The 24,251-nt window shown below is 42.5% G+C and overlaps 1 protein-coding gene across 1 annotated transcript in view; it reads right to left on the bottom strand.

The window, feature by feature from the left end:
• Positions 1-5: 5 nt before the first annotated feature.
• The window catches only part of LOC144738801 (thrombospondin type-1 domain-containing protein 7A-like), a gene marked incomplete at its 3' end in the record, with an annotated part of 30,427 nt that continues 6,181 nt past the window's right edge, over positions 6-24,251 (bottom strand). The window contains 15 exon segments of the mRNA XM_078621800.1: positions 6-41; positions 3,068-3,179; positions 3,181-3,210; positions 5,445-5,598; positions 6,611-6,744; positions 7,640-7,818; positions 13,964-14,066; positions 14,068-14,136; positions 14,138-14,188; positions 14,190-14,233; positions 15,407-15,572; positions 15,574-15,602; positions 17,439-17,542; positions 18,786-18,921; positions 19,673-19,788. Of these exon segments, the coding sequence (XP_078477926.1) occupies positions 6-41; positions 3,068-3,179; positions 3,181-3,210; positions 5,445-5,598; positions 6,611-6,744; positions 7,640-7,818; positions 13,964-14,066; positions 14,068-14,136; positions 14,138-14,188; positions 14,190-14,233; positions 15,407-15,572; positions 15,574-15,602; positions 17,439-17,542; positions 18,786-18,921; positions 19,673-19,788 (1,463 nt within the window).

Genomic DNA, 24,251 nt, shown 5'->3' on the forward strand with positions numbered 1-24,251 from the left:
CCCACATACTGCGTTGGGGCTCAGCTGACATGTGCTCCAGTCTGAAAAACAGACCATATTGACATATGAAGAGGCCTGTGGCTGCCAGGCTCAAAAACACAATCACCTTTAACAAAGGTCAACTTGTGCTTGTGTGTCATAATGTATTAAGATTGTATTTACTCATTTGGAATCTTTTACAATATGACAACTGCTGTTGTATTTACCACCCTGAGTGAGAGCAGAACTGCACGTAGAGCGAGATGGAGACGTGGTTTAGAAAACCAGCGATGCAACAGTTTTCTGCCTGTGTTTTTCGAAGTACTGTCAGTGGAGACGGGAAGATGTGATGGAAAGAAACAAAAGCAGACATTGTTCAAACACGTCGAAATTATTCCGTTGTCACAAACTTCACCATAAATAAAACCCAAGACGCTGAGAACCAGCTGCTGAGTGTCTGAGCTCTTTAAGTGTGAAATGCTTTGGGTTATTTTAAAAGTTAACTTTGATGGGTAAGGTGGAACAGTTGAACTTCTGATTAGACAACTGATTTTATTACAAACGATGGTCATCTCATCAGTTCAACTCTTGAACTACAACTGTTTTGCGCTAAATACACTTACACTTGAGTACTGGTGTTGGCCGTGGCTGGTGATGTGGTTCTGATGGTCGTGCACAACACAGCTGATATATTTTGGTAAATTGAAGTTTTCTTAATTCCTGTATGGCATGTGGGTGACACGGTGGAGCAGTGGAGTTTGCATGCTCTCCCCGTGTCTGTGTGGGTTCTCTCCAGATACTCCGGCTTCCCTGACATTCAGCCGTTGACAATTGGGATCTGCTCCAGCACAAACGTGACCCATAACCGGAGCAAGAAGGAGAAGATGCCTGTTCTACAAATAGCACTGTGATCATTTGAAAATGAAACTATTACAGAAATTGAGAAAAATAACGTGTTGCATGGTGAAACTTGAGTATTTCTACATTATTAATCACTGTGATGATGCTTCATGATCCTAATTAAAGTTAAAACATGCCAATTCTGTTATTCTGTTTGAGTGTGTGTCAAACTGTTAGCTCTTTGGATAACTCGGTACTAGTGTCGTAACTCGCACTTTCAAACAGGTTGGTGACCCCTGGTGTACGGCATTCTCCTTTGCTGGAAAGCAGCGAAGGTTTCAAACACATGGTGCTGCTGGTGCATCCACATTTTACAACAGTTACAACTGCTGTAAAATGTATCTCTGGGTGAAATAAAGTCTGTGAAGATTCTCAGTCAGTGCGGCCAGCAGTGCATGAGTTTGACATAAGCAGCAGAAAAGCCTAGCGGCATCGATGAAGAGAACTGACAAAGTTGGAAATATAAAATACTATACTTCTGAGCTGATTCTTGGCTGGAAGCCCTCACATCCTTTGCATCAGGTTCCAGGCGGCACAAAGGATGGGGTATAGAATAAAATCAGGCTGATTTTATGGTGTGTTGACACAAAGCAACAGGACCAAATTAATTACAGCTACGTTGCTGACACAAACTAAACTTGTCTGCCCTCACAGAACTGTGCTGTGCATACAGATGAACCTTTATGAGCTTCCAGATGACTCAGCAGAACGGTTTGCACTTTGTGTTCACCATACTTGAACTCAAGCTCATTACTGTTATTGTGTGACACTTTTCTTCTCCCTCCCACCGTTCCTGTCTGCGGCACCTTTCAAGGTGCACTGGAACACCTTAAAATAATTGTGTGTTTAGTGTTGGCAGACTGTAAATAGCTTCTGGTTGGTGAAGTTCAGTGCTGTTGTCAGGAAAGAGGTCATTGCAGGTTTATAACAGCTCACTTAAATCCAATAAATTTGGCTGCCATCAGTATCACTTCATATCAGTATATGTGTGTGTCGGGTACTCAGACCTACATTTTCCTCCTGAAAATCAACATCGATACAAGTTTCCTCCAAATAAACCTCACCAAAAAAATACACAACCTCGCCCTCCTTTCCCACAACATAATTAGTCCTGTGAAGTGAAAAGGTACACTCCAGGTGGAGAACCACAGCATGGATGCAGGATGCAACAGCAGCGGGTTGAGGTATCACTCATGGAGCGTTCCTTCATCTGGCAAAGATCAGTGGCTGTTTTTAGCTGCAATGAGCTGATTTGCAAAGTCAAATCAGGGAATTGTGTCTCCTCCTTCCTGAGGAGCAATGGGGCATTTCAGGGACTGAAATAGGAAGTGAGAAGTGAGAGAGGGAGCGAGACAGAGAGAGGGTGAAGAAAAGTGCCGCATAAATGGAACGAGCATCAACACTTGACACAATAATAATCTTTGCTTGTGTACAATGTGCAGTTGGGATTACGGCCTATCTCCAAACAGCAGAGGGAAGACAGGAAACGAAGGAGGCTGGTGTGGAGTTCACGGACATTGAAGGCAGCGCATGAAATCTTAATCAAATAGATAAATCCTGCAATATTACAGTTTTTAGAAGAAAATAGGAAAGAGAATCCTCTGTGACGAGGAGGTTCAACACACCCTGAACATAGGAGCAAGGAGTAACATAAGAGTCCCAAACTCATGTTTTACAGTCACTACAAAGGTGCCACAGAGCAGAAGCCTTCACCCTCAGAAACAGTCAAATGTTTCACTTATACTCGGTATCCTTGTGGCTTTAGTGGTGGATACTAGAGTATACAGAACAAATAGTAATATGTATCCACTGAAGTTCCCCAGGAAAGTAAAGCTACGCTTACAACAGATGAACAAAAGGTTCACCTCTGATCAGAGAGCTTTACCCACGAACAGCTGTGTGGAGAGAAATGGAGTCACTTATGGATTGTTCCTCTCACCGTTACAATGGCTGAGACGTGGAGAAACAGTGTTTGTTCCACAGAGAGCTTTAGAGCTTTAATTCCAACCGCTGTTTCATTTTCAGTTCAAGCCATGAGATGCTGAACTTCACACACCCGTGGCTGTGGTCCAAAGCCTCCATCCAACACAAAAACCACATCAGCAAGTCTTCCACAGAGACCAGAGGAATCAGTCCAGCAAAGGTCAAACGTGCAAAGACAATGCTCTCTCTCCCTCTGTCCTCTGACCTGTGATGTTGTAGAAGTAGTTGAAGCAGTTGAGGTTCAGGCTGCAGGGTTCTTTGTCAGATGGCTCTGGACACTGTCTTCCCACACTGGGGGGCCGAAGTGTCTTTGCCGTCCCGCACTCGACTGTTGGTTCTGGTACACGGCTGAAAACAGAGACTTCCCATTAAAAATGACTTGTAATGCCGATCTGTAGCAAGTGATGACAATGATGAGAGACATATGTCTGATCTTGATCTGTTTGGACCATTAAGCTTCTACACTGTCAACAGTTATGTGGGCCAGATGTATCCAAAACGTACTTATCTGGGCTTGACAAGTAGCACATGTGGACTGTAGAGGGCCAACCTATGGTTGGATTTAGAAATAAAATATGTGTATATGAAGTGATGCACAGCACATATGTGCCAAACTGGGCTGGTTAGCACAACCTGGCCTGACGTCCATTATGTATTGGACTAGTGACAGGCCACACAGTCCACTTACATTTGGCCCAAATGTACCAAGAAATTACTGTCCACAGGAGGTCCGGATCTGGTAACCGACAGTTAATGTACTGTGGTAAAAATGCACTTTTGTACCACTACTGAAAGAGCACCAGCAACTTTTGAACATCATATGTTGGGACATACAATGAAAACTACTAATCTCTCAAAGGTAGTTGTGTCCGGACCATCTGTGGATATAATTCAGTGCTTGATTTGGGGTGTAAGTGGGCTGCATGTCACTGGGCTAAACCAATCTTGTTATGTGGGACCAGCTACTAGAAATTACATCTATATACTTTTAAATGATTTCCCATAAAATGTTGAAAAGGAGCAGGCAACATAAGAAATGAGACATTTATATATCTCACTAGAGTTTGGAGCAAAGGTGAAGGGTATGTGAGAACTAAATGCTGGTCACAGACCAAAAAAGGTGTAATATTAGATTGTATCAGGGATACTGCATGGTGGAAAAAAGGAACATTCTCTTGGGAATAGCTGATACCCTGTGTGAATATTTCTGCTTTTTCAATTATTGGGGTTTTATATGACATGCCTCGTCCTCCAAGGGGGGGGGGGGGGGGGGTTCATGTCATTGAACTTCCTCTGAAAATATAATGACATTATTCCCAGAATGCGGGAGTTCAATTTCTCCAGTTTGAGATGACGAGAGGTAAAGCAGGTCTGTCTGGCTGCAGAGAAAAGAGGTGAGGAAGAAAATGACAGCATTTTGACTAACTGCATCGTCATGAATAAAACATTGGAGAGTCCCTGCTGGAGCTACTGTGAACTGGAATGGTGGGAAGTCGATGTGTCAAACTCTTTGGAAGAATGGAATGTGATTAACAATGGCCAGGGTTTCTGCTGTGAGAACAGCAGGTGTAAGCGGAGCAGTTCCAATGTCTCTTTACCAGGAATCAGAGGTGTGAAGGGGCAGAGGAGGCCAACAGAATGTCCTGAAACTTTGCATGAAAGAACAGAGCAATGATTGTGTGTGTGTGTGTGTTTGTTTCAGTGATATCATGAGTTGGTGTCTTGGTAGTCTTTCGGTTTTAGCTTTCACACCGATAGTCTGTTGACTTTGGTGCAAATTAGTTGACAGATTGCTGATTTCTATTTTCCCTTTTGGTTCAAATTGATTTCACACAGCAGAATTGAACCAGAAAAAAAGCTGTCAGTTCATTGGTCAGAATGCCCTAACCCTCCTACAAAAGGAGGGTCTACTGGGGGTTCTGTTATGGCTCTGGACCAATGTGGTCTTCTCTAACTCCAGAGGGGGTGATTTTGTTTTTGATTTTTTTTTTTAAATTTCCAGCAAAAGAGACACATCAGTGTTTTTTGTATGGAGCTGGAAACGCAGGTTGTGATGTCCTACATATGTAATTATTAACTTTAAAGCATCTTGTAACAATAACTCAGCAATACTGTGACAAGAAGCAACAAACTTTTGCGCTTGTCTGCCAAATTGTGATCCCAAACCAGGGTTGTATTATTCCTGGCTTTCTATTTTTCCACTCCATCACCACTGATAAATGCAGCGGTGTGCGTCACAAAATGTAAATTTGTAAACCTGCACAGGAGTTCGCAGTCTTTTGTGGATCATAAATCACCTTCCCCTCCCTCGGAATGCACACTGAGGAGAGTGTAATATAAGTGATGTATAAGCTATTTTGCTCCGGCATCCCAGTTCATATATCTCTTTTATTCATACTTGCAACCTGTTGACAGAGATTCACACACCACTCACGGTAAAACACTGCTGCTGCACTTTGATTCCTTACGCCTTGGAGAAAACCGTTTTGTCAAGAAAGAGAGATTAAGATAAAAATCTTCCAGTTAACCAGGTCAAACACTTTGATGTTCTCATACGCTGTAGGTAAGACAACGGCTCTCACCAGGCTGCAGCGGCTCCAGGGGCCCCAATCATTGAGGACACAGTCCTCAGGACAGGGCAGCCGGCTCTCTCGGGCTCCCAGGGGCATCTCCTCGGGGTCACAGAGGTAGTCCTCCACAGGCTCTGATGGGCCATCTACGGTGTTAAGCATGCATCTGTGGGAACGGCCAGGATATCAAATTAGCAACACCGATGAGCTGCGCCAGGGAACATCGGAGTCAGATGTTTTGTTTCAACTTCACATGAATTGGCAATAAGACCGAATACTTCCACAGTGCTTCTCGTGCAGTGAGCGTGTCCCTCGAGGTGAAGAGGGCTGCTTTCATGAGAAAAGGAACATCTGCTTATTGTTCATGCCCAGTAAACACATCCTGTTGGATCTGGAGGGTCAGCGTTCTTTTTGACTAAATCGGGACTTTGTTCATGTTTCTTCCACAACCAGACTCGGACTGTGTTCTACAGACAGACAGATGCATCAACGGTCCGATGATGACATTTTTTCACTGCTCTCTGATCATAATGTTTATCCATTTATCCATTTAACCATTTAGAGCTGTCTGAGTCACAACACTAAATGTCACATCACATGCTTTTCAGTAACTAATGCTGAACCATCATATTATACGACAGATCCAACAACATGGCTGTTATCAAAGCAGTAACTGTTTATTGGTATTTTTTCTAGTGAATCAAGGTTATGTTTGAGGTCTGATTACTCAAATCAGTGGTTGTGGTTACTGAAGACTAAAAATAGATACTTCACTCATCACACAGTGGTCTGAGCGGCTGGTCCGACTGTCACACAATGATCCAAATGGTGTTAAATCAGAGTAGATGGACTGTCCACTGTGTCTCACTTCTCATTTAGATGTAAAAATGTGCCTTATAAAAGGTTTCACACACAGCAGTCTGTGACAAAGTGGTGCTGTTAGATGACTTGGGACGAGAATAGGCTTATTTAAGTGGTTGTGAATGAAAACCCAAACCCACATTTAACATTAAAACAGAAGTAAAAAAAAAAAAGAAAAGAAAAGAAATGAGAGAATGAAAAGGATATATTCAGCTACTTGGACACAGCATTCATTTTTGTGTCTTTTTACTACTATGTACATACACGTAAAAAAGAAGGAAGGGACATTGTTATCTGACTTTTTTGACCTGACTTACCTGACTTTTCGGGTCTGGACACCTTCACCACAGTTTTCTTTTAAGTCCACGTTGCTGACCTTCCAAACGCTCCACGGCTCGGCCACCCACACATACTGATTACAGTCACTCTGGCAGGGCACCACCTCGTACACCTGAGGAGGAGAAGCATGGAGAAAACATACTTATAGTCAGAGACCACAAATGACCAGCCTGGTCATTAACTAACTGTGTATTTTCTAGTCACATTTTGGCTAATTCACAGGCAGTTCTTGGCACTGCCTGACTTCAGCAATCAGATTACTTCTGCCCACAGAGTAGCTCTAAAATGTAGATGAATAAAAGTCACAGTACATTGTTTCTTCACGGTGAAGATAATGGGCACGTCTGTCTGTCAGTGACCCACTGACACCCGTGACACTGAACATCTGAGACAACAATACAAATAGCTGAGGAAAGCAGCTCTTACCTGGGCCTGCAGCGATGAGTCATATCCAGAGCATTGGTGTGGATTAAAAAGAGACAGATGAATTAATGAGCACATGCCAACTGTTCATATAGTGCAGAACCTTTGATTAATGCAACGTTTGAGAGGCCATAATCAGAAAAGTACCTGTGTGCAAGAGACACACACACATACACATGTACATGCACATACATCTGCGTTGGCTGATATTCAGAGGCCTGGAAAGCACTGGGATTTTGCAAACAAGGAAACCTTAAGGAATCGACTGGCACACCGTGGGGCATTAACATGGTAGATGGTATCCATTTATAGCACACATTGCTTTTTGAACTGCTGCTGCTCAGCAGAAAAAAAAAATTAGCACCTCAATAATGAGGGTGGAAAAAGCTCTGCGCTTGAGCTTATTATTCATTAATAATGAAATTCCTTCTCTGTCTGCAGTGTTGGATATGTATAATGTGAATCACACTTGTAATAAGTATACATATATTGTAGCAGTGTTCATAAATATTCAAGTCACAACAGTGAGCTGAAAAAACAGAGTTTTCAGCTGCTGCTCAGGCGCCCGCTCAGACAGGTTGTACCTGGTTGATGTGGTCCAGTTTGGGACATGGCCGGCCACCATTGTACGGTTTCTCTCTCAGCCATTTAGAGCGAACTTTAACTCCGCTGCCGCAGGACTTGCTACATCGTGACCAGTTGGACCATTCACTGAGTTTACAGTCTGAAGGACAGGGGATGATGCATGCCTCCTCGATATAACCTGAAAGGTAGAAAAAACAAACATGCTTTGTGGAAGTTGTGGATGCATGCGGATTAAAGGATACTTTATTTAATTTTAAATGAATGAAGTGCACACACAAGATAAACGACAACAAAAAAACTTGTCAGGGTGTTTTATTGAGTTATTATTCTTCTGTCGAATCTATCTATCAGCGGAGCAGGTACTGCACTACTTGCCACTGCTAAAACATAGTGTCAGAGATGTTGATCCCACTGCAACGACATCCTGGGGTGGCAGTGGATGTTGGGACTGTGTGCGAAAGAAGGGGCTGACCATTTCCACGTCTTCTAGATTTGTTTGTGCATTTGTGCCCCAGACTTTAATTAATAGAGGTGTGTAGCTTCCCATGTTCAGACAATCGGTAAATGTAATTAATGTTTCTCCAAAACTAACAAAAAAGCGAGATATGCTGATATGTTGATGAGAAGCAGGAATAAATCCTGCCTGTGGAACTTTTCCTGCCATTGCTCTGACATCCCAAACTAGAGGTTCTGAGCATGTTCCTGGTGCTGTAATGTGTCACTCAGGTTTCAGGAAAGCTAGACAGTGCAAGAACAGGGCACAGAGTGTGGGAGAACAAGACCCCATTCTGCCAGTTACTAGTCAGAGCACCATCAAGATGAATTTTAAGCTTTTATTTTAAGGTCAAAGAGTTAATTTTTGCTTTAAACAGAAGAGAAAAAGTCAGCATTGGATTGATTTTGGTACCAGACATAAAGAGAGCAGTGTGGAGCCATTGCTATCTGCATCCCACCAGTAGGATATTACCCCGGAGATTGAGAGTGACTACTTCAGAGAAAATGTCCTTTATGCCAGAACTCTTTAAATGGTAGATGAGGAAAGAGCCCAGCTGTAAGAGCCCTGGGACCCATTCACTGACGCTCACAAACCAAACTAAGTGTACCTATTGATTTTCAGCCCAGTGGAATGAACAGTGTCCACACTCAATAGTCCAGTTTCAAAGTTTGTTATATAAAAGGAAAAAAACACGGCCACAGCTGTGTCTGCCATTATTTCAATGTATTTCACCCAGCTCAAAGGGTCATGACAAATAGAACAGGACTAATTTAGGGATTTTATACTGCTTGGGTTCAGCTCTGGGCTGTGATGTATTTATTTTTGACGTTATAGTCGGCACACGTGGCCTATGTTCAGAGAAATGTGTGGACGTAGATAACTTCTGGATTCGAGCATTTCATCATTTTTCTCCCCCACTAGCTCATAGAGTGACTTTCATGGACAAACCCTAAAACATTCGGGGCTTATGTAACCCACACTGGCCTGTGAATCAGTTTAGTCTCTGATAAGAAAATCAATGAGGTGATGAGGCGGGAAAGTGGAATGTCTCGCTGGGTGCCTAACCACTTCCTCTGTCTGACAGGAGCTCTGCTGGTCGTCCTTGCTTTTTTCCTGACAGACATGGAATGCTACGCTGAAAACACACATCTGATGCATCACTCTATAGTCCAGTGTACAGTCTGTCAAGTTATCAACAATTGTGAAGCTGTTTTTTCCTAGATTAGCTTTTTTTCTCCTGACTGATCCCCTGTAGAGTTGTGTAATTGAAATCACCGGGGAGCCTGCTTTATTAAATTAAAGGCAAAGCTAGCTTTCATTAGGATGGTAGGGATTTGCCACAGAGGTCAGTGAAGGCATCAGAATGATTTAAATCTGTTCAAAGAAATGAAAAAACGAAAAAAAAAAGCGAATCCACTGAAAGTTAGCAGCGGTCGTGACATGCTCAAGAACACTTAAGGAAGGTGGTTGTTTTAGAATTAAGAAGCCCCACAATGAAAATGATAGCTGAAGCAAACATGATCAGAAAATGTCAAAGGTTGTCTCCTTCCTGTCTGGACTGGAGCTCAGGCAGCACTTCGGCACAAACTAAATGCACAGTGACATAATGAGCATATCTGTGCACGCACACACATGCCTGCCTGACCTCCTTAGACTTCATGGCCCCGGAATCCAGATCACCACCTTGTCCACCTCAGCACATTGTGCAGTTCAGCTTCTAAGCTTCGTGACCTTTGACCTACACGTGTAGGCATTACTGTCAAGTCCAGTCACCCTAAGTCACTGACACTGTCACTTGGCGTTCACTCACATTGCACGTGGATTTCGGTACCATGCCAAGTTCCCAGGGAGGATTGCGAGAGCTGCTGTTCGCTTTTAGAAGTCAACTCACAACCTGGCATGGATCCAAAAAGAACCTGTGAATTAGGTCTCTAAACTGACTAAGCTGACTGGCTCATTTCAAAACATCATTATCACTCATCAGATCAGATCACTCATCACTCGCTTTCTCATCTCTTATCTTATAGTGTGTGGACTGCAACAAGATGAACTACGGAAACACTGCACACTAACCAATTCTTCAGCAGAGGTTCAGTGTGGTTCACCTTCAGTATACTCTCTGGTCCACACTCCGGAACAGAGGGTGGTGGTAGTTCACCATCAATCCAAATGCCAACCACCGTTAAACAAGAAGAAGAAGAGGCACAGTGACTTCAGTGTAAACAAACATGGTGAACGAGGAACAGGAAGCATTGGATGCAATACTGCTGGTTGTTTTTGGACTATTATTAAATGAAAAAACACACACAAAACAAACAAGACGGTGGAAAAAGTCATAGAGACAGCAGGAATGTGGGCTTCAGTAGGCTGATTCAGTCTTGATATGACTTTACACAGTGTACTTGCTCGTCCCGGAACACGACACACACTACAAGATTTATGGTCGTAAATATTAAACATGTTCATTATTTACAATCTCTCTTTCAGCGCGTATCGGACCGGACAAAATCACTCTCAGCACACCCTACATCACAGGAATATCAGACATAATGTCATTTGGAACATCTGAAAATCAAACCTTTGCTGACATTGATCGAAAGGGGCAAAAATCGTCCCGATTGTCCTGTAAAATGTGCAGCCTTAAGGTTGTTTTTGTCTTTACAACATGCATCAGTGCTGTGAAGCCCCAGACACACAATTATATTTCATTACACAAACATAACATGAACTTGTGTTAAGCTGGATGTGATGTATGTAATGGATGTACTATTTATGTACCTTTTCGTACACTTTGTGTACACTATCCCATCTCCTGCAGGAGCCAGAGACCCAAGCCATGAGATGTCCTTAAACTTAGCCAGACCTTAACTGTAGTGTTAGGTGGAGGCTGCCAGTGTCCAAATATGATTTGTACATTTTCAAGACTAACTGTACTGTACCTCTTTCTTCTCTGACCTTTACAGTCCAACAGAAATCCTAGTAGGACAGCGATGAAGACATTTGCAGTGAACACATACACGTAGAAGCCAAATCCACATTCTGCACCAGCATCCTGCAATCACCACTTGTGGCGCCAAAGTCCACCGTTCCATCTGCTGCATTAATAAGGGACTGTGCTGTTTGTATTCTGTTCTGGCACTTACCCAGATTGTGCATGCAGCCTGAATCGTTTTTTTACTGCTAGACTTTATAATTCGATAGGTTGGTTGGCACAGGAAGTTATAAGTTCACATTTTGGCTCTGGGTCTCTGTCTGCATCTGATTCACTCCAGCACCACCGGTCAGAGTGGATATCCTTATCTCAGGACACACAGAAAATAGCTGTACACACTCTGCTCGGGTTTGTGGCGTAGAGGGAGGAAAAGGACTCATCAGACATTGACCTCAGTCCCCAAACAGCAGGACTGCCAACAGGTTGTGACACTGAACACAGCATGAGCTCAATTACAGCTTGTGGTTGCATGATTACAAATATGGGCTGTCATGTACCAACACACCTGCTCACTGCTGCTACTCAAGTTCATGGGTCCACAGTAGGACGTTCGCCCTCCGCTTTACCCTGCATGGCTTCCTACCGTGAATACATTCCCACATACTACTACCACAAGGACAAGGTCCCCTGAGGCCTTCTCTGATTCTCTTATGTTCAGTCCCAGTACCAACCCAGGCCCAATCATTGTGGTCACTCATAGTCTCAAGAACAGCAAGTGCATTTTTATGTGTATGTATATATATATAACGTATGTATATCTGCTTATTATTATCGGGACACCACCCCCCGAAACAGGTGAGGGGCAGGAGGGAAGGAATGAATCACGACGCCTGTAATTACTAGATGACCTTTTCTACTTCCTGACCAACCGCCACTGCGAACATAATATACTGTAATCTGGATTAATGCTGTTTTCACACTGGAGACATGTTTCACCCTTCACAATTCATCTGCAAGCAACCTGTAACCATAGCAACATTAAAACACATAACTGTCAGCTGATTTATGTCAATATATATACAGAGAAATGTAGAAATGTGACAATGGAGAAAGTCGAGACTCAGCAGTGCAAATGAAGGCAGAAGATGAAAGGAACATGGCACCTGATGAGAATGTGGTGATCGATGATAGGAAGAATGAGACATATACGTTACTTTACCAAAAGACATTCTTTTAGGTTTAATGATGCACATTTCCTGGCTCATGCTTTATGTAATTGCGGTACTCCAAGGTATGCTAGCACATTTGTATCAGCCGCGATACCGTCAATGTTAAAGGGTTGAAGTGAACAATACCTCGAAGCCCTGATCAACATGCACTTTTAGTGATAATCCTACCTCTTTCCTATTGATCTGGTGGAACACAGAGATTAACTGCATCAGATCACCATCAGAGCTGAGGGCAATGTGTCAGCTGCAGAGCAGCCATGTCACCTTGTCTATCAAGATCTAAAGTTATGATGGCTGAGAGAAGAGGAGGAAGAGTAGCTGAATGAGGTGTAGTAAAGACAGGATTTAATGTCTGTGAGAGCCACATTGCCGGGCTTCATGAAATGAGTTTTTTGCTTTCGAGTGAACCTCAAGGAATCTTTTCTTCAAAGCTCAATGATGCTTCAAGAACACATGGATGAACAAGTACAATCATGGATATCCACATAGGTGTAAAAATACAGCCGAAGAAACAAAGAAACACATACACGCAGACACACGACATCCTCACGACGTGCTCGTGTACACCCACACTCAGATTATCTGACACATTTCTGTGACTCACACACAAGAAAGCCATGTTTATATATGCGCAGCACTGATGTATTCATTTGAACATCTCCCACATTCTATTTCACAGCAATTTCACTACGAGTTTCTGAGCCGGGAATCTTTGCTTGAAGTATTTTGGATCTAAGATAAGACTTTACAACGAGGAGACAAATGGTTCCGACAGGAATGTGCCAGAAAAAAAGCCGCCATATGTGAGATTCAGTATTCAAAATGAGTTGCCAGTCTCTGCGGGACGCGGCTCATACTATGTGCACAAACAAGATCCTCCCATAACAAAAGATGGTATTTTTGCAAGATGGCGAGAGAGGAAGTCTGAATGCCTGATTGTGATTGACCTCTTGTGTATCTGTGTTTTCCTGACTTGTATGAGGCCAGCGTGACAACTCTCATTAGGTCCTTCAGCAACAGACTCTTTCATCCCAAATGTATGAAGGAAGGGAAGCACTGGTCCTTCTGGTCACAACAGACCACATAAACTCACTTCCAAAATCAGACAAACTTAGTCCACTTTAACTGTGATCTGCACTATAAATTACAGGGCTGTTTTATACAGTTTCTTTCTGAAGACCTGCAAGTTAAATGACTAAATATGAGAATGTGTCTGATTTCAAATAATGTGCAATAATACTGGTTAACTTACCACTGGGAGTTAATGTACTTAAATATTGTGTGCAATATTCATCATCATCATTCTCAGAGTCATGAGCTCTTTTTTAATATATGACTATTCCATCTGGAACCAGCTGATTTTCAATGGAACATCTCCATCAGTTTACAGAGGCCTTTTCCAGCAGCCATATGTCCTGTCTGATAATGTTACACTGTGTTAGCTCATCATGCTAACTGATGATTAGAAATCACATCATTATAAGTCATGAGCTATTTTTACCATTAGCATGTAAGTATCCGTAGTTGTATATTATTTTGTGTGTTCAATTTTTCTTGCCTGTACTTCTTCCGTCTTAATATACATTTCCCAGCCGCATCTTAATTTGCAGATGCAAGGCCAAAGCGAATGTTACTACATGAACCTCTTTGGCCCTCACGTACTCACCGTGACTGTTGCAGCGTAAGGTCTCCACTAGCCTGTTGTCCTGGTCGTAGCACACCATGGCCTGGTAGCGGTAGCCCTGTCCACACTCCTTGATGTCTCCCTGGGACCTTCATCCCCAGCGTGCCCTCCACTCTGCCTCCCTCGGGAAGGATGCAGTCAGACCAGTTACCCACTTGGCTGCGCATTATACTTATCGCAGGGACAGTACTGGGTCTCACTCAGAGGGGTACATTTGCGTATTCTTGCACTTGTCTTTCTTCTTGCTCCTCCCTGAGGAATGCGAGAAGGAGAGATGAACAGAAGCGCCTTGGACTGCTGGTGACAGTGGATTTCGGTCGGTTGGGCCACGGAATCTGTGAGTCCCATTGTGATGTTCTGAATTAAATGCTCGGACTAGTGTACTCATTACACACAGGCAAGATGATGCAGTATCTCAGCTACATTGAGTTGGATAGATTACATGGAAACATAACTGTTCTGTTCTTACTAAAACAGCTTGACAGGGGTTCCCCTTAGACCGCAGGAACATTGCGTTTTCAGGATATCTCTAGCTGTGGGCGCCATCAAGCTTCAATTGTCTTGTGCTTATTGCATTCAAATCATCCCAGCTGTGGTTTGCTCAGTTCATACTGCTCTAGGACCACAGCTGGTTGCTAATTGCATCTAAGCAGGATAAAGCGCCACGTGGTACACTATGATTTGACTGTGAAGGTCATCGCAGCATGAGAATCTTAACTCGATTGTATTTCTCTGACACTGCTTGAATGATCCGATCTGACATTAGAACAGGTTAAAACCACCATCTGTTTTCTTAAAACTTGACAAAATTATCATAAACACTGTTTCATATGATATCATAAGAGAATTGATGCACAATCTGTCATGCTGATTGACAACAGGAGCGCAGGCACATCTCTGTTCAGCCTTCATCTTCCCTCCACTGCAGAAAAGTCACAGACGAGCTAAATTGCATTGAAATTACAATTCAGAATTTGTGACAAAAAAAAAAGATCACGTTTCGCTTTTCTGTTTTACTTTAAGTCAAGAGGTGATTCAAGTGTTTCAATAACCTATATGACCTCTTTGTTCTTTATTACTGACAAAGGCACATTAAAACCCAATTTAATGTTCCTATGTTTTTTACTTCTTTTTAGTACATCTTGTAAATGTTTTGCACCACGTTCATATTCATCGCTGACAGATGATGATTGAAGTTTTTCTGGTGTTGTTGCTTTCGACCCCCTGGATCATTTCGCTAACAGAATGATTTAAATAGATTTATGACCTTGCATCTCACTTTACTGCTCGTCTCCTGGAGCGCTGCCTGACCACATTAGCCCCTGAAGTTTCCCAGCACCTCAGCGACACTTACACTGCGCTGCAAATGAGCTCGTCTGACAGGGGTTCACAACAACGGAGCATTATTAATGTTGCTGCTCTCACCTATCAATGCCCTCTTCCTTGTGCGAACCCCCACGCAGTCAGCTGTGCAGGATGTGAACTTGGACCAGTTGGTCAGCTGGCAGTCGTCCTGGCATGGGAGCTGACAGCGCTGAGTGATGGCAGGCATGGCCTTGGCGGATTTCAGACACTTGCTGATGTCGGCCTGTGTCCCCATCCAGCTGGCGACAGGACACAGCTGGAAAAATCACAAGAAGCCGGGACCAAAGGAGAAGAAGACCATGATGATGTTTAATGCTTTGTTTCAGTAGATGAAGGAGATGACGAAGTATTGTAATAAAAAGGACTTGGAAATGTCTTTCAGAATCATTTCTTGCATTCATTTCACACATATGCATCTAAGCACATTGACAGTCCAATTAAGAGTCAGAAAACGTACATCAGCCATATAGTTCTGACTGAAATAATTATAATGCGAGCAGGCACATCTTGTTGTCAACACATTTTGGTTAGCATCCTCACGTTCTTTGTACCCTCAGTGAAGGATAATATGTTCTCCTGACAGTGTCTTACAAAGCATTCTGCTGGGCGGAACCTTCATAGCGTTATCAATCTCTAATCACAACTCCTGTGGGCACTTGCCTTTGGTTTAAAAAGCTTCCATCTGATGGTGTGTGAGGTCCTGTTTTATCTTGTGAGGGATAATTTTGTGTGTGTTTGTGTGAGAGAGACAGAGATAATCGCTCTCGGTTCTCAGATGTTTTGTGTTTAATACACTAATAGTTCCCCTCCGTCCACATAAACAACATAATGCCCTGTCAGAAAACAAAGACGTGTGACTCACTTGGTTTGATGTAATGACAATATGATTTCTACCACTTTGAAGAGCGAAAACAAGCGGGTGTGTTTTTTCTGATTGAGTTATGATGTTGCTTACGTTCAAATAATCATACTGGAGGACCAATCACAAACATGTACAGCAATGATTTATCCTACATACAAAGAATACAGCTGGAAGCCAGCAAGAAAACAAGCAAATAATACTGACTGTGTAAATTATTGGGCTCTATATTCTATGAGACAAATGGAAATATCAAATGGTATTTTTGTGATGTGTATGTATGTCAATATTAGCATCATGTCTACCTCACAAATTCAAAAATGGCCTTTCACATGCGCAGGGTTGGGAGGACGAGATAAACCCCGCCTACTCAGACTCGACTGCTTCCGCTGCTTCTCCTCTCCTCCAGAGAAGACCACGTTGGACCAGACCAACATGAAGGAGGAGGAGGGAGTAAAGAGGGACAGCTGGTGATGCCAATCCACCAGATAGAGTATGTAATATACCACCAGTCCCAGCTGTCAGTGCCTCTATCTTTATGCTCTGTCCTTAGTCATAACCTGCTTTCAACATAGGTTCGGTTTGCAGCCTTGTCACCATGACGATATCCGCCTCTGTGCACCACGTATGTGGACATTGACTGTGAAGGGTTAACTCTGGGGAGTCATAGCAGACAGCTGGAGGCTGGCGGCGCAGTGAGTAATAAGTCTATACTGCTTCCTTAAGTAAATGGATTCTTCTGTCCATTAATGTGAGCGGACAAAGAAGAAGTGAACTATAAGCACTAATAATAGCTTTCTATAAGAGATGGGACATAATGAAATTGATCATTATGCGTGACCCATGAAATTGGATTTTTATGAAAAGCCTCCCAGGACTACAGTGTGCAACCACACACTATAAAAAAAAATAACAACAGGAAATATGCTATTAACGAGGAGGAAGCACAGCGCCTTCCAAATACGTGGCACTTGAGCGTGAAGCCCGTTTGTACGGAACTCAGGCTTCTGTGTGCTGCAGGCGAGCCCACAGCATCTTCTCCCAAATTTAAGAGGATACTGTATGCAATTAAAATTGGATTGACATGAGCCAAAGGTGGGGGAAGAAAATAAAGCAATAGCATTGAAACAACAACTGTCCAAATGAGTCTCAGGCGGCCAAAAATATTTTATTCCATACTTACTGAGGATTAGAAAAATGATATCAATAAATATGAGAAATAAAAGAAATTACCTCGTGTTGAAGTCCTGGCCCGCATGTTTTCCTGTGCACCAGGACGTTCCTGTCTGAGAATCCAAGGGACCAGTTGGCACTTTCTCCATTTGTGGGTTTTCCACCTGAAAGTAAATCAGGACAGCTTGACCAAATCAGCACAAGCACAGAGTCAGTTATGACACCAACACATAGTGCTGCAGCGTGTAGGACAGAGTGAGCTGTCAGCACTCCACCAGCAAACAACTCCAGGTCATCTATGGATTGTTGGTCATCATTTTCAAATGAGATCGGAATTTTGAGCCCCAATAATGACACACTGCTACTTTGATGATGAGAGCGATGCCAGTCAGTCAGTCAAACGGTGAGAGCTGCAAACACCATCTTATTCAGCCCCATAACCCTTCGCAGCTTTGATTGCTTCCAGGCTGAGCGATGGAGACAGTGTACATCTATTAATAAAACACATGCAAGAGGATATTTTCAGACGTGTACAGAGACAGTACTATCGAATATTCTGTTTTATTAGAGCGATTCAGTACAAACAAACGATGCACTTGGAAAGATAATTTTCAGGTTACATCTGACGGCCCATCAGGACTGGTAGGATTTGACCCAAACCATCTGCTGTACTGAGGAGGAAGTTCCAGTTCCTAAAAATGACCGTCCCTGCATAGAAGAACATTATCGTCGCTGGCATCCAGTATCTGACATACAAAGCTGCTGACTTAGCAGTCAGTCCTTTAAGGCCTCCATGAAGTCCATCACATGACAAAAAATGCTGTTGATCACATTGTTTGTCCGTCATCTCCCGTTTCCTCCGTTTACGGCTCGTGGTTGTGCTAGAGCCGATGCCAGCTGTCAACGTGGGAACAGGAGGGTACACCCTGGACGAGTCGCAGGGCCAACATGGAAGACAGACAACCATTTGCACTACTGGGAATTTAAGTGCAGTTGATTAACCTGGCATGCTTATAAAGGTGGAACGAAGCTACACAGAAAGATCCCAGGCCAGGAATTGAACCAGGGACCTTCTTGTCTCTTTGACATTAGTGTTTCAGAAAGGCCCATGGATGTAGACTTATTTATTTAGGGAAACTTACAAAGCAGATAATACCAGGGCCCCAGGGCATACGAGGCTAAAAATTCAACTCCATCCCACACACATCTTGCCAGACCCACGCATCTGTGGCCTGATTGAGTACATATTTTTGTAAACAATATTACCCAGTTGATTGAGACTAGGAGTGACAGAGACAAATAAAGTTTTTGTCTTTCCAAAGGAAAAGTGAAATTCATCATCTGTTCCGTGCGAGTCAGAACTGTGTGAAACCTAAATGGGACACAATCCATATGAGATGACTGTACCTGACGCCTGGACATGTCTTGGGGACTTCACAGTCTCTCTCCTCCTCCAGCACCTCTGGACATTCCTGTCCTCCGTTGGACGGCATCTGAATGATGAGACGTTTCCTTGATTGCTTTTTCTGCACGGCATTCCCGGCTGAAGAAACAGACAAATTGAATTAAAGTAAGAAATGACTACAGGGAGAAGTGATGAGAGAAATGTCAAATCCTAATCTGTCCTCATAGCTCACCAGGAATGAACTCGAAGAGCAGATCTAATTGCACAGCTTTCACAAAAAGACAATGATGCAGAAAAATCCCATCAGACCTTGGAAGTGACGTATTTATGGTATTTACAGGCGAGGCGATGCCCTCAAGTATCATGAAGATGAAATGAGCCCCTGGATTGGGGTTTGTTACTCTCCAATATGATGTAGTGAGCTGAGAGAACAGATGTGTGCCTTCGCGTGGAGGTCATAAAATATGGATGGTAATGATTTTTGGAGGTAAATCATATGATGGATTCCTCTGCTCAACAGTTGGGACGACAGCTGACAGACAAAGGTGACCTCGTTTGAGTAATGTTTTTCTTTCACGGTGTGAAAAACAACAACAAGACATGTTTGCTGACACTTGTAGCCACGGGCGAGTCGGCTTGGCAGGAGCACTAAAGCGGGTCGGCCCAAAGGTTGTCTTGCGTGCCAATCTGTCAAATTAATTACGTGTAACGAGACGTGAGTGCATGTTTGGGAGGTTAATGTGCCTGGCAGTCTGTGTGAAAGCTTCTTCCACATCATAACAGGGAACTTGTACTAACTGAAAATCTTCTTCAGACTCCTCCAGGCAATAATACTTCACTTCAGCTGGGTTTTCTTATCGCACAGGCAGTTCATTTGTTGCCGTCGTACCTGCGTCACAAGTAACAGGACAGGATGTCCAGTTGCTGAACGGGGTCATGATACAATCTTTCTTGCAGGGCAGTTGACATGGACGCACCGTGCTGGGGCGAGGGCCGTCTGGACACCTGAGCGACAGAAACACACACAGCAGGACTGTAGAGAAACACAGACGGAAACCATTTTCACCAAACAGAACAGGCCAAACCCCCTGGAATAGTGGTCGATATTCACTCAGTGATAATTTCTCAATTATTACATCTTAAAATAATCAGTGCCAAACTAGACTAGCAGACTTGATTATTATTTTAAATCTCTGGGTGCTGAACAAGAGTACTAGCACGCCTGAGCTGCATAGACTGTATATAATGATAATCAAGAATCCATACACCACAGTGCATTGTGGATGGGAATGTATTGGGGGGCTGTGGTATGTATGTCCACCTGACTCATTTTTAAAGGTTTAATCTAACAAGTGAACCCTGAACCGTCTGTTATTCCACATTACTCACTAGGAGACAACAGACAGCACCACCCTTAATTTGAGGCGAAAATGTTTTCTCCACACTAACATCGTCACAAACAACCAAATGTTGATCCCAGAATTTGGATTGCGTTGGTTTAATTATTGTGGCAAAATGTTTACAAATCATTACACTACCCAAAGTCATGTACACAGAGCCACTGACCACAAACTCAATTATTACGTTTACAAAACTATTACATTATGTTTTTTATTATCTATCTTACTGTAAATTCATAATTTCTGGTGGAGCTGTTGAACTGGATTGCATTGGAGAGGTGTTCCTAATAATGTGGCCAGACAGTGTATATAGCACAGGAGCGTGATTCATCAGCAGGCATTTTAGCTGCTAGAGATACAATATACTGTCAGGCTCTATAGTACACAACTTAATGAGTGATTCCATAAAGGCTGAATACCAGCTACAAGAGATGAAGAGTAGAAATGCTGCAGAGAAGCATGAGTTCAGCAGGAATTGTTTATCTGTAAGAGGACATTTTACATGATTTTTCTCTCAATGCTGCCGAATCCCTTGTTTTAACTGGATTATGCTATCAGTCAGTCATAATCCTTTCGATGGCACAGAATAGGAGGTCAAACGGAGGTTTTTCAAACAAGGGTTGTGGTTAATCTTCTGTCTTTTAAGCACCTCCGTTACTGGACCATAATAAATAGGGCGAGACAGAACAGCAGAAAAATGTTATAATCTGATCTCAGCAGGTTTTAACAGCAGGACATTTCCATTATGGTTTTGCATCCTGTGGTCGGTACTGCGATCATCTGGGTTAGGTTTAATGTAACCAAGAATTAGCTTTCTCATCAGGGCCTTCTGAGGGAAGCAATAGGGAGCCTTCTAGGCAGATGTATTAATGTAACAGAAACACAAGCAGAGATTTACTTTTAATACCAAGAGACAGAGCTAAATCCCTCTTGAGCAGAACAAATCCTCCCGTCTCTTCATTCAAGTGAATAGTCTCCAGAGGAAAAAAAAGCTGACGGATGCAGCAAGGAAAGGAATTCATTACATTTGTGGTATTGAGTTGCTGCTGCTGCTTGCTTCTGTAAAGTGAATGAAACAGGTGTGTAGCTTGAGGACAGAGAACCAACCTGTGAGTACAGAGGATTGTCTCACATTAATTATTGACAAACCTATTGTCACCTGACTGCAAGAGAATCCTAGTGTAGGATGCAGCTTGAAACAGGGCAAGAATATTAACATTTAAGTGCACATGTTATTTTTGGGGGAAAAAAAAAACACTCAACATAAGCAGGGCTGGGAGGACATCCATTCACACAGCACCCCCCGACGATGATGGCTTCTTTTATGCGTGTGCGTGCATCCTGTTTTTATTCTAATGATATTATCATTAACATTCAATTACATTCTAGTTTTTGGAAATAAAAACAACAGTAACTACACAAAAGGATTTCACTGGAAGAGCATAATACCGGCTGGAATACTTGCAGCACATGATATTTGGTGGGGCTGCGAAATCCAAATGCAACAGTCATTTGTGTGTGTGTGTGTGTGTGTGTGTGTGTGTGTGTGTGGGGGGGGGGGGGGGGGGTAGATTATATGTTTTGCTTTCCTCTTTTATTTCCCCTGTTGTTTTCCTCTCAGTTCTTTTATCTTAGAATTTCACATTGATTATTCTGTTGTCTGAGGAATTAATCTATTTACAAAGTACTCTGGGTATTTTTTCCCAAGTGCAGAAATATTGTTTTATATGTTTTTCAGTTCATTTGTGGGTTTTTTTTTCTCAGTGGAAATACACTGAAATGAACAGAACCATTCATTAATCGTCTAGTGTAAATACCTCGCTGGTTCCCATCGTGTCACAGTCTGATAATGATCTTCAAATGTCAGTGACTCGTAGCGAGGCTAACGCATCATACACAATATGGCACTGGGAGCTTGTCCCAAAGGACGCCATTAAAACAAACAGCCTGTGTATGTTTTGCCTGCTGGTATTAGCACACTGATTGACCAGTTCCAGCAGAAGATTGTTTTTGAAAAATGGAATTGTGATTGAGCAAGAAGATGATGAGGAGATTTCAAAGCAAATCAGGAATTTAAGTGTATACAAAGATGAGGTCTGGTGTGGGAAAAGATAAGGCTTAATTCATTACATTATGGAAATGATGGGCTACAAAAACATGAATGAACAATCATTGGTTCATTTAGCATAAAGTTCTTCGAGGGCCCTTTCAGTGACGTCCTTTGGGACTTTTTTTGGCTCTCAGTGGCAGAAAAACAATAACAACTAGAAAAGTACTTGGAAAGCGCACACCGCCGCCAAGCAGCTCATTTCCATCCAATATTATAGGCCTCCTTCATGTCATCTAAACTAATAAATTCACTGATCATCAAAACATGCCTTCAGCAAATGAAATAACATGGATGTCATTAATAGTCATATAGTTATTAAAAAATCATTAGCAACCTTATTACACAAATCATGCACTCTGAGTTCTGAGTTTTTCTGCTTGTTCTTCACTCTCTAACAATAGTAAAACAAAAAAACAAACCTCCATCCATGGGTGGGATGAACCCCCACACCCACTCGTCAACAACTGGAAGAACTAATCACTGCTCCACAGAGACTGCTGATACTGTTGAAAATACCTCAAAGGTTTCCTGGCTACAGATGGTTCCAGAACACTTTAGAAATGTAATCTCTGTTCCTTGTCCCATTGTTAGCATTTCCTGAAAATTTCAACGAAACCACAACCCTCTTGGCGGAGGTAACAACAACAAACAGGAAGTTAACAGCCTCTATTAGAAAACACAGCAGATATGATTGACAGGACTTAATACACTACTGTCAGACATCACCCCCATGAATCATTCAGCTTCGTTTTTTCACAAATTCTGCAGCATCAGTGTGATTACACAAACACATTTGGTACCATTCAGCACACCGTCTGTCAGAATCAATAAGAAATGCTGTTGTTTCCTCGCACCACAGCATATTTCTTGATGTGATGATAGAAGCCCCAGCCCCCGGCGCCGACATATTTTTCTCTATTGTGTCTCTCATTTCTTTTGCACTTTGACAGTCACTGTCTGTGTGTATGTTTATGTGTGTGACTTGCACTCTGTGAGGTTCATTGCCTGAGGCTGCTGGAGGAAGACAGCTCAGATCCATCTGTGAATGAAGGCAGGGCACATCTGCATATGCAGGGTGCTGGTAGCCATGTTTGTTTGTTCTGCTGGTGTCCCTTGGGCACACTGATCAAGAATACCTGCCAGTTGGTTTGTGCCATGAGAAGGTACACACGCAAAAACATATCAAGTCCCTTCTGTGCGCTGATGAGGAAATGCAACTGAAATTCAACAGATGGTGAGAAGCCCGGGAGATGCTTCCTACTAAGATCTTTCGCATCGTTATGGCGTTGGTTTAAATGGGGGAGGAATCAGCTTCATTGAGAAGTTGTTTTTTGTTCATCTTGAAGCTAGAAAGTAATGCCATTGTGTAAACTTCATAGAGAAAGTTCTGATTGTAAAGATACATTGAACCTAAGCCCAAAAGTTAAAAATAACAATAATAATAATAAAAACAAACAAAAAAAATTGGTCAACCACTATAGGTAGCTCCTATAAACGTTCATGTTAACTCTAGCTCGACCAATTATGAAACGTTAACAGCTAGACTGGATATGTGTTGCAGTTGTTTGTCATTCAGTTTTACCTAGTGGAAAAGAACATTTCAGATATTTCCAACTACAATCTTCAATCCACAGTTGTCATTTCAGATATACACACAGACATTCTTCCTAGGACAAACGACATCATGTTTGCCCTTCACGTGTATGGGGGTTTCTGGTTATACATATCTACAATGCAGTTGTAGATATCCACTATGTGATTTATGGAAATCTATAGAATGGCAGATATCTGTCGTTCCAGTTTGAGATATCTACAATTTGATTCTGATGAGTCAAAATTCCAGTTCAACATATCTCTAATTCACCTGGAAGTTGCTCACATCTTCTTTCTGACTAGGCAAAGCAGCAGCACACATATCCAATACATATCCTGTATATGTATATACAGTACAAAGGCCT

Source organism: Lampetra planeri, unplaced genomic scaffold (genome assembly GCF_965212315.1).
Source record: "Lampetra planeri unplaced genomic scaffold, kcLamPlan1.2.h2 scaffold_1175, whole genome shotgun sequence".
NCBI classification, from domain to species: domain Eukaryota; kingdom Metazoa; phylum Chordata; class Hyperoartia; order Petromyzontiformes; family Petromyzontidae; genus Lampetra; species Lampetra planeri.